This window comes from Lipomyces oligophaga, assembly GCF_038497815.1.
Source record: "Lipomyces oligophaga strain CBS 7107 unplaced genomic scaffold V1516scaffold_3, whole genome shotgun sequence".
Classification (NCBI taxonomy): Eukaryota; Fungi; Ascomycota; class Lipomycetes; order Lipomycetales; family Lipomycetaceae; genus Lipomyces; species [Lipomyces] oligophaga.
Genome location: NW_027117787.1, coordinates 1,837,387 through 1,848,390, shown reverse-complemented (window position 1 = coordinate 1,848,390; position 11,004 = coordinate 1,837,387). Strand labels below are relative to the sequence as shown.

The 11,004-nt window shown below is 38.0% G+C and overlaps 4 protein-coding genes across 4 annotated transcripts; 1 reads left to right on the top strand and 3 right to left on the bottom strand.

The window, feature by feature from the left end:
• Positions 1-89: 89 nt before the first annotated feature.
• V1516DRAFT_674277 (uncharacterized protein) lies at positions 90-1,336 on the bottom strand. The gene is made up of 3 exons (XM_066922068.1): positions 734-1,336; positions 304-691; positions 90-249 (listed from the first exon to the last, which is right to left on the bottom strand). The coding sequence occupies exons 1-3, from the start codon at positions 1,115-1,117 to the stop codon at positions 152-154; spliced, it is 870 nt and encodes a 289-aa protein (XP_066778535.1). The 5' UTR covers positions 1,118-1,336; the 3' UTR covers positions 90-151.
• A 574-nt stretch (positions 1,337-1,910) lies between these two features.
• V1516DRAFT_685313 (uncharacterized protein) lies at positions 1,911-2,579 on the top strand (the record flags this gene model as incomplete). Its single annotated transcript, XM_066923607.1, has 3 exons — positions 1,911-2,186; positions 2,232-2,468; positions 2,523-2,579. The coding sequence occupies 3 exons, from the start codon at positions 1,911-1,913 to the stop codon at positions 2,577-2,579; spliced, it is 570 nt and encodes a 189-aa protein (XP_066778534.1).
• A 2,184-nt stretch (positions 2,580-4,763) lies between these two features.
• V1516DRAFT_674260 (thioredoxin-like protein) lies at positions 4,764-6,124 on the bottom strand. The gene is made up of 8 exons (XM_066922067.1): positions 6,033-6,124; positions 5,865-5,983; positions 5,754-5,815; positions 5,682-5,706; positions 5,391-5,632; positions 5,279-5,337; positions 5,149-5,233; positions 4,764-5,098 (listed from the first exon to the last, which is right to left on the bottom strand). The coding sequence occupies exons 1-8, from the start codon at positions 6,077-6,079 to the stop codon at positions 5,060-5,062; spliced, it is 678 nt and encodes a 225-aa protein (XP_066778533.1). The 5' UTR covers positions 6,080-6,124; the 3' UTR covers positions 4,764-5,059.
• Positions 6,125-8,794: 2,670 nt separating this feature from the next.
• Positions 8,795-10,937, bottom strand: V1516DRAFT_674251 (uncharacterized protein). The gene is made up of 3 exons (XM_066922066.1): positions 10,716-10,937; positions 10,505-10,654; positions 8,795-10,434 (listed from the first exon to the last, which is right to left on the bottom strand). The coding sequence occupies exons 2-3, from the start codon at positions 10,568-10,570 to the stop codon at positions 9,265-9,267; spliced, it is 1,236 nt and encodes a 411-aa protein (XP_066778532.1). The 5' UTR covers positions 10,571-10,654; positions 10,716-10,937; the 3' UTR covers positions 8,795-9,264.
• Positions 10,938-11,004: the final 67 nt, after the last annotated feature.

Genomic DNA, 11,004 nt, shown 5'->3' with positions numbered 1-11,004 from the left:
CCTCAAACCCTCAAACCCTCAAACCCTCAAACCCTCAAACCCTCAAACCCTCAAACCCTCAAACCCTCAAACCCTCAAACCCTCAAACCCTCAAAACCCTCAAACCCTCATGTTAATGTAATGATTATCAAACAAAAAGTATAAATTATTTCTAATTCCAAACATAAATATTTTTTCCTCCTCCCAAAAATTCAAGAACGGGATCCATAATTTCATTTTCACTATAAAAGCCGGGATTACATCCGGTTTCTTTGATGTCAGATTTCTTTGCAAAGTTTTTATGACGAGCAAATCGATACTTACCGACTGTTACACTATTGAAGAGAGGGAAGTTCTGTTCCATCGAATATTGGTTCTCAAATGTTGCGTTCACAGGACTTTTGTTGTCGAGAGAGCCGTCAGGAGAATCGCAATTGGAATTGGAGATGAGTTGTGGTGTGTATGGCTGAGGAATTTCATTGTGTTCATAGTTTTCCGCGCCAGGTGTTTCTTCGGATGTTACTGAAGGGTAGTCGGAGTCAATGTCATATTCGTCGGCAGGCCTTTGGGATCTTTTTCGGCGTCTTTGCTTTTCGCCGGGTCGCCGAGGAGTGTATCGGTAGTCTGGGTACATAGCTTTATGATGGTTGCGTTCCTCTTCTGCCAGTTTTTTGTAGTGATCTTTGACTTCCTGTGATTCATGTTTCCACATCTGTTCTGGTTAGAGAAGCTCATTAATGTAAATGTAACGGACCTGCGCGATTATTCTTGACGCTGCTGTGTTGGCGAGTTCTCCGCTTTGCATGACTTGGCTATGTTTTTGGCCGCGGTATATGATGAATGCGTTGCGTGGTCGCGGTATTTTGTGGATGCGATTCTTTATGGAAAATCGATTGCAGCAAGTTGTTGATGGGGGTTGATTGGTAGAGGGCTTGTGGGGTCGGACAATGTAGGTGGGTGGGTTTTGTGAGCATTTGTATGTATGATTTGTTTTTTCCGGTGGTGTCTTGATAACCATTGGTGTATATCCAGTGGGTAGGAGGAAGACTTGTAGTTTGAGTTCCTTTGCTAGTTTTAGTGCGTTGGCCGTGGAAAGGTCTTGAGCAGTGACAGGTATTGTTGTGTTGATCTCTTCCATGTTGATGAATTGGGTTGGTGCCTTGGTGATTTGGAGGTAGCGTGTAGCGGGGTCTTGGGTGATGAGCACGTTGTTCTTTATGTGAATGTCTTGTTGTCGGAGATGGAAGATCTGGGGACGCTATATAGTTGATGGATGGGCTTGTGCACGGACTGTGGCGTGGTTGTACGATTTGGGGTTGCTCAATTTACTACATTTTCTTGATCGTTTTTTGAGAAGCTCGTTTGTGGCAGGTTCGTAGTTTAATTGTCACTGGCGAGAATATGTTTTGGCGAGGGATGGTGAGAAATTCCCCTTACCTTGATCTTGCGCTTTGACATGTTATGCCAGATTTATAACCCATACCCTGGCGCTTATTATTCAGTCCGTAATTGTCGGCCAGTAAGATGCTGTTAGAGTTTGTGGTTTTGGTTTCATCTTGGATTTGTAGATATTATATCGATTAAATTTTTGAGTAAGCCTCATTTGGCCAATTGTTGTTTTGAATTGAGCGTCTATGGCTGCTGGCCCCAATTGCAGCTGATCTGATGACCTTTTGAATAGGTGGATGACTTGGGTCGTGGGAATGTCATGGTGTTCTGTGGATATGGGGACTTTTAGGGATTTGTTGGAGGCGGCGCTGGGTGCTAATGTATTTCTTACTCCCAGGGACCTCCTTTGGTCTGGAATTTTTGATTCATTTTTTTTCATCTGTTATTATCCAGCCGAATTTTGTTGCGGGTAACTATTAAATTTTCAAATTTATAGCGTTTGCAGTTGGGATTAATCTTATTTTTGCTGCATTTTTGGCTTCATGAACGGTTCGAGCATTTTCGATTCTGGTTTTGTTTCTGCTGGCTGGAGCTATCAAGATGATTTGGAAGATCTTTCTGCGAATTTGGTCATAATTAATCAAGCTTGTAGTTTTTTGATGCCTTCTGAAAAGTTGTTGGAGCCTTCATCTTTTTTACAGTTGGTAACGAGCAATACATTTGAGAATTTGGTCGAAGTAGAAGGATCTGCAACTGAAGATTTGTTGAATGAGGTTCCGAAATCACTCGCTATTTTGCATTCTTTGAGATCTCTTGCTGTATGTTTTATTATTTTGTTTTGTGATTATTGCTAATTATTTTAGAGTGATAATTTGGATTCGGGCGTTGAGTCTTTGTTTTCAAAGTTGTCGAAAGAGGAGTCGCGAAAGTTGCGTGTTCCGAAGGCTACAGGACATCGTCGATTTGGACGTAGTAAATTTTCGAGGAGTGTGCAAAAAGTTTTGCTTGCTTCATTTGAAATTAATTCTCGTCCTTCATCTGATGAAATTTCATATCTAGCTGATTTGTGTGGATTAACAGAATCTCAAGTTCGGAATTGGGTAAGTTTCTAAGTTTTACTGATGTGGTTTGACTAATAGTGTGATATATTTCAGTTTAGAAATGGTCACTCGAGGAGAGCTCTTACTGAAAAGCGAAAGTTAGAACTTTGAAAGAAATCTTTCTCTTGAAAAACTTCTAAATATAATATGAAAAAGATGAGTTCGTCTTGATGAACTGTTCCGCCTGTTTATTGGAACGATGATTCTTTATTATATTTGCTTTGAAAATACTCAATTTGGCTTCGTTTCGGATAGAATAAATGACTTTTCTTTGCTTTGGATATTTGGACTGAATTCTACCATTACACGTATGGCGGGGCTTTTGTTTTGAGGAAAAATGGAAATCTCAATTGCAAGGAGTTTATGAAGTCAGGTTTATGAGATAAGTAGCTCAAGTTATATTTATAGGGTAAACTGAGGTCAGTATGATAATCGAAAATTTAATTGCCCCTTATGAACTGAGAATCAAGTTGTCCGTTACACGTGATATTGCCGAGAACTCGCAGTTGCAGCAGTTGCGGCAGTTGTGGGAATCTGAGGCTGTATAATTTGTTCGGGAAGGCAACATCAATTTGAGGCAGGTTTGATATTTGAGGCTCGAATCAGCTGCATGTGCCGTCTGCCTTCGGTAAATATGATTTGATTTTCTCCAGATTTGAATGAATGTCTCAGTCGTCTTCGTGGCGGCTTGAGGTATCGATTGTTTATTTAGTCTTTGTCATATGATTGTTAGCTATTAATTTTTGCTGCACTCTGCGGAGTTTTAAAAACTTGAGAATTGTAGTTGAAACTTATGGGAAACCTCTCAGAGTGTGGTAGTATGAAGGTGCTTTAATTCTCGTTATCGTGAGAATAGAAGTTTTATCTGGCGCGGCCAGGTCGGATGATGACATGAATTATTGAGAAGTTGCAATTTACGATGATGTTGCAGATATAGTGGAGTTCATGACAGAGTTTATAAGATTTTGACAATTTGCTTCTAACTCGGACAGGCATTTTTTTTAATTGTCTAACTACTGCATTAAATTTAAATTTTCGACTTTCAAGATTTGGAACTATACAGATAGTATTCACCCTCGAAATCTGTCGCTTGACAGAGCACTTGGTTGCTCTAAACACGGGTAGAGATTCTAAATATTTCGTAATGCCTGCTTTTTATTTATATGAAATAAATCGATCAAGCTGGAACTAAAGCTTCCCATTAATTTCATATACTGTGTTTGTACCCTTTAGCCTAATGTGAAGTTTCTGGCCAGTGGAAAAAAACCTATTCGGTACAAAGATATTATGATACCCAGCAGGCTTAGAAAAGAACGGTAATCGAACTTCTTGACAGTAATCAATCGTTCTGTCTCTGGGAAGGAGTGGCTAGCTCTCTCCAGCAAATATAAGTCCACAATTTTCTTTAGCATTATAAGAATTATCCATTTTATCACATCCTTAGCAGTCATATTTTATTTTATAGCAAGGCTCACAGACTTCAGGCGAATATATCCTGGAGCATTATGCCTTAACTCAAAAATATTATTTAATTATTAATTTTTTTGATTAGTTCTTAATTAACAAACCTAGATTATGAAATATTGGAGAACGAATAAATGCTATCGTGTTAATATGGTTTCACGGGATTCATTGCTATGCAGAACGGATCAAATTTTTTTCTGCAGAATATGATTTATCGTATTCTATAATAAATGAAGCTGTGTTTATGTATGTCTATTAGCAATCGAGATCTCAGTAAATGATCCTTGACTCTGAAGTGCTGTGTAAACTGACTGATAGATGAGTCCATGGAGCAACCTGAACACTGGAGTCTTCAATTTAATTAGTCATTATTGCAAATTGCGATATTTATTATGGGCTGAACAGGAAAAGTTATTTAATAGATTAGAACGGTAGACTCTCTAGATCATATTTAAGATCTATTACTTTATTTTATTTTATATTTGAAGAGATCGCCACGATCTGGATTTGGATAGTTGATTTGCATACAAGAGTTGAGGGTAAACTAGTTCAGAAAGCTTGTGATTGCTCAGGTTTTGGGTGAGGTCTTACTGGGCATTTTTCAAGATCAAACATCCAAGACCGGCTTGAACTCATAATCATATTACTCAAGAGATTTCGATGATTCTGAAGAGTCTTGATCATTTTGTGCCAATGTACTCTTATTTACCCATCCTCAATTAACTCACGACTAGTAAATAAAAATCAGAACTAATATTCTGTCGGTTCAAACCTCTCTCAAAGATTTAGTCACCCTTTCTCTTCCTATATCCCATAGCTACAAAAAAATGGCTAAGTGAATCTACGGCTATTGTGAAGAAATGACAGCTTTTTAATTTTGGACTTGAAGGAAACAATGTATCAGAAATCTGTTTATAAATTTGGTGTCGCTGATTTTCTATAAAGGCCGAGTTTTGGAGAATATACTTGAAAACAATCATTCTCACATAGACAAAAGATGAAACTATATATTCCAACTAAAATTTCCATTGCAGAGACTTAACTTTAAGTAGATGAACAAGCAAGCTTCTACCAAATATAAAAAAATCCAAAACACATAGAACAGGTAACTTGCACTTTGTACAAATCTACTTGGCCACAATACGTTCAGCGAAAAATTTGGCATTCTATCTGCGGTTAACAAAATATGCAGCAAATACCAATTAGAGATACTTACAAGTGACTTATCAAAAGTCTTAGCGACACCAGGGGAAGCCATTAAAGCACCAGACCAGTCATTAAAAATTTTGTATTTCGGATCACTTGCTATTAGTTTAATCATTCAAACGTAAACCTGAATAACTTACGTAGACAATTTGGTGTATACTTCTTTCGGCGAGTATTCAGACTCAAGAAGGAGATAAAGCTTTGTGCGTTAGCATTTAAACTAAAAGAGTCCCGGAACTATATAATACGTACTCGAGAGATGAATGGAACAATCAAAATCTCCGCCAGGATAGGATGATCAGAGCCGCCAAAGAATGGACTGGGGTTGATTAAGTAGGGCACAAACTTGTCAATCTCTCCGAAGATAGTAGGAATCACTTCAAGATTGGACGCAAATACAGCCTTTCGGTAGATGGGAAAAATCAACTCCATGAAGCGGTCTGCCATTAATCTGCTCTGAGCTAGCTTAAAAGCATCTTTGGGTAAAAGGCCAGCTAAGAGATTAGAAAGTCTGTAATCAATTGAGACAGAAAGCGTACTTACCCTCGGGAAAAAGATCTGCAATAAACTAAAAGATTTAATGCTAGAAAATAACTCCATATAAAACCTACTTACTTCTGTTGTAACGGCACTCTCAATGATCAAGTCTTCACCGTACTTAAGAGTAGGAACCTTGCCTATTCCGTGATGAGCATATTGCTCATATATGATAAAGAGGACACATACCGCCGGGATTTACATCACGCAAAAACCATTCTGGCTTGTTCTTCAAATCAATCTCAACATATTCGTACTCGACATTTGCCTGGGTCAATGCAATCCAAGTACGAGCAGCCCAAGGACAGCTAAAAAGGGTGAATACACAAAGCAAGCTTAATGCATACAATTTCATACATGTTACAGCAGTAAAGCGTGATAGGCTTAGGAGGAATGAGAACCATGGTAAATAAAATTGATCGATAAAAAATGAATATCAAGTAGTAAACATATTTGAGATTAGAGAAGATAGATATCAAACTACTCGATATCCTAAATAGAATCTACACGTGACCAAGTCGCCCTGATTGGATCAGCTTCGATTTGTCACATACTAAACAAAATTGTATAGTAGCAAATCAGCTGAAGGTGATGCGGTAGCTCATGACTGATTTTTACGTTGTATTTGAGCATAAGATTAGCATTGAAGTAAGCGACAAGATAATTGAATAATTAACATTAAGTCTTTTGGAGATCTGAACATTGCCGAATTTCATCATAGCTCGAACATATCTATTCTAATTTGATCAAGTGTTGCTCGGCTTTGAGGACTTCAGTAGTTGGAGTTTTATTACAAAATTATCGGTGAAACCCTACTAAGAAGGGCATCGATTTTTAATTCGTAATATCAATCTACTGATTTTGAATCAACATGACTCTTAAAATCTTGAAACTATTGGACGACAGTAGTGCCACATTGTTTGTTTAAATTCGGGGAAATCTATGCGCAAATGTTTACTTCCTGAAATATTGGAATTATTGGAATTAGTCAATGATTATACTAATTAACGAATTTTCTGTTATGAGATTCTTGTGTCAACTGTCAATTCAATCCGACGACGTGTTTTGAAGAATATGATTTGATATATGTAATTATAGTACAACAACAATATTGCTCGTTTCGATATCCACCTTGCTACTGATTCAACAGCAGATACGTTATAAACTATACGCTTTTGGTCGAAGTCTGATTCTGTCTCACTTTAACCAAGATTGAACTAATGGATTCAAATTCTCATCTCCTGGAAAAAGTCAACCAACTGATTTGTCATGAAATTGGCTCTTCTTCTGGTCTAGTCTTGTGTAGAGAGCGGTATGACTATACTCTGAGAAGTCTGAGGGCTTTTGGACTCCTCAGCTCTGAGATTTATTTAACTAATTAATATATAAATCTGAGAGTTCCTTTTATTGGATATCCTGTTCGAGAAAAGCCTGATATAATTGGTTTGAGCCAAGCCTTGACTGAATATATGTCAAAATAGTTAGTTGTCTGTGCGTGTATACCCGTGATTTGATACAATCACGATTTCGTTCTTTGAGGGCCAAGTCTCAGCCTTCTTTGAATATTTGTCCGGATATTTTGATATCGAGAAAATTATACAATCGCGTCGGTACCGAGAATTGTAAAGCTTCCTTTCGCGGGAAATCAGGAACGAGACTATTCATGCAGTACTACAGGGTAATCCCAACTTGTGTTATTAGAGGGAGGGAGGGGGAGGTACAACTCTCATTCTACAACTTGCGAGATTGTAGAGAATATAATAAGACAAAATTGAAGATAGTAACGTCAATTAAAGTGTTTACATGACTATTTTTCTGTTCAAACGGTGCGTTCGATTTGATTTTGGGACCGTATATACGATGGAGCGGATTTATAGGGGGATGAAGTTATAAACCAATTTCATTAAAAATTGCCGCTCAATAATATCTAAAATGAAAACAACGAAAAATTTGTTATGCACCAAGAGCTTGCGCGCTCTTGCACAATTGATAGATATGCTCCAAGTTAGTGGCGATGCTGAGCGAGTTGTTCGTAAGGCTAAGTATGTGATCGATTGTGTCTGGATTATCACGGACCCAGACATACACTCTCTGACCGAGCTCCGAAAAACCTGCGAAGACTGTTTTTCTAATGAGTCCTTTGGCGAAGCCGGTCGAAACTGCTTGGAGAGGGGCTGTATTGGTCGCAGTAGAATTATCGTTGTTAATCAGAAGATCGGCAAAAAGTTCTGTGATAGCTGAAGGTGCATCAGAGTTTGCAATGGTAGTCAAGTTGCTCCAAATGTATTCAGAAATCTGCTCCATAGCAGCAATAGAGGTGGAATTCATTATGAAGATAGAAGGAGTAATCCTACTAGTCTAGACTTTAAGACGATAAAATCAAATATGGTGTACCATTCGATTCCAGAGAGATGAAGTATGAAAATTATGACAGAAAAGATTTGTGGGGTAGAGGAGGACCAAATATATCAATTTATCTTTGAATCGTCCGCATTGTGTGATATTTGTTTGCTGAAGTAATTGCTCGTGGTTCTCTACAAGGCAGTAAACTTGCCTTGTGAGAGTATGCTCGGTGAGATGTGCCTGACTTCAAATAGTTAACTGCCCTATGAGACTAAGCTTGCTGAAATATATATAAAATAAGCGCGTTTGGAGAATTTGTTCTTTATAATTGCTATGAAAAGGTTGAGGGTTAACCTCCATTATCCAATGTACAAACCTATTTGCAAGCCAGTCCGTGTTGACATATTGCCTAATAAAGTAATTTGAAAGGGAAACGGCCTCTCCCTTATCTCTTCACTCACAAACATACAGAAAGGCATTATACCTGCTCTTTTCCTAACAATGTGAACATGATTGGGTTTATTCTAAATCAATAAATGATCTTGCTTTACCATCTTGTCTGTATTCACTGCAAATAATTATGAACCACTAAACTATTGAATAGATCTGACTGCAAATTCGAAATAATATTTCTATTTTGTGATATAACAATACTTTTTGGCTCACTATTTAGATCTGATGAATCATAGACAGCCAAAAAAATTATCAACTTGAAGTTCATGAAAAATTGCAGCACTCACGATTCCAGCGTGGTCTCCCACCGCAGTACTAAGTGAGCCCATAGTAGCTTAACTGGAGAAAATCTGACGGGGTTCTGTGCTTTCTACTAGGTATGACCGCAACTGTGAATTTTGTGCGACGATGGATATTGACTTGAAAAATTTAGAATGATTTTGATCAACTAATTGTTTTCAGTAAAATAGCACATAAGTTTTCATTCTCCCTTCCCTTCTTGTTTTTTCTCATAATTTGCAGATATAATGATTTTACACGCTCTTGTTATATATGTAGGCTCAGAACAGACTTCTCTCTTCAAATGTGTTTAACCGATCTAATGGTTGCTTGTCGTTTGCCAGGATAATCGATTCGAACGAACCACAAGATTTGAGATATTCATTAGATTGGAAATCACAATTACATAATTAACTGCTTATATCATTTCTATCTTTTTCTGGTTCTAAAGCAACCAAATGACAATGTAATCAACCTTTAGTCTCCAACTTATAGTGATCCCATAAATTCCAAGCTATATCGTAACGCCAGGGGAGGGAGAAACCTCTTGCGGTACAAGTAATAAGAGATCTCCCTGATCGTCTTCCTTTCTTTCTGTTGTCTGTGAATTGGTCTGTTCATGAGCCCATTGCAAACAGGACGAATAGTCCAAGCCAAGTCGTTCAATTACGAAATTAACCAGAATCCGTCCGGCATCACGTACAAGCCAATATTCCCGGTAGTGATGTAAAACTACACCATAAAAAGAAAGAATCAAAAGAGCTTCAGCCTGTTCGGCTTCCAAACTCTGAAGAAACTCCCTGGATATCGTGACTAGCCACGCAAATAATCCTTGTAGTGGCTTTGGATTGTTGTCCCTTAGTAGTCTCACTTGATTGAAATTTAACTGAAGATATTCTAGCTCTTTCAAATATATTTCATTAGTTGTCGTTCCTAAATTTTTTGATAATATAAACTGTTTCAGAGTTTCAGTGTCTGAGCCCTCCATATTGGAGCATTGCAGTCTGAAATCATGACTACTGCGGATTGCTGGCCCTATTGGACTAGACAAAAACCAGCTCCAATAAGGATGAATTACTGCCCGCACTCCGCGCTGAAGATTTATTAAATGTGTGATTTTCATTAAAAAATCGCTGAACGGGACAGACTCTGATAACGATGCAAAAACTGTCCGAAATGAATGCAATCCTATCAGATTCGATAACAATAGGACTGCGGTGCAATTCGACTCGTCCAAATGCTCCAAACTTTCTTTCAATCCAGACAAAGCTCGATTTTGATAGGCTGTGGCAATACTTCTATAATATTGTCTCTTTTGGATTTCATGTTCACTGATATATAAAGCCGAAAAGGCGAGTAACTCTGACATCAAACATCGATGTTGTAAAGCTATAGATAATACCAGTTTGTCATAATTCTGGTCATATTCAGGAGTGGACCAAAAGCTAAATGAAATTTTCGAAATGAAGTTATAGAAAAGCTGCAGATCAAGAACATTTATCTCGGCTGAGCTATCTTTGATATCAATCTCAGAAGAACTGATGTTTTCATCAATTGCTAATTTCAATCTGTATTTTTGCGATATGCTGATCTCCTGATTGATCGATAGTTTTGCTGCATGCAAGAATTTGCACTCGAAACCAGCTGTTGTACAGTTTATACATTTTGGTCTGTGTTCGTCACACTATATTTTTAGACACAGTTTAGCATATAAGCTTAGTCTAAGATCTTGAATTTGACAAAGCTTTGCTCACCTTAATATGGCGACTTTTGCATCGCACGCAGCCGGTTTTCGACTTACGATGTGCCCTTCGTGACATGTATCAGAGTGGCCTGGCAAAGAGTATTCCAAGTGGACCTGTCCAGTAGTGGTTTATACGGGCGATACGAAGTGCCACAACAGACTATTATAATAACGATTAGTAATTAAGATCATAAAACAGATAAGGTTCCACTTTAGCGTACAATCAAAAAAATCTAATTAGCAGGTCGAATATTGACAGCATCAACAACATCAAGGAAGTTCAGTCGTATACTGCGGAGACGTATTGTCGTATAAGCGTGACGAATACAAGGGTGTGTATTAAAATAGATCTCTGATGACCAATGCGCTTGATTAACATATCAACAAAGACATGCGCGTTCCAGATAAGCGCTGATAGTCCTACCGGTTGGCCATCATCCAACTGGCACAGAAGCGATTATTCCAAAGAGGACTTCTAGCTAAACGAATCAAATACGCGTATTAGTGCGG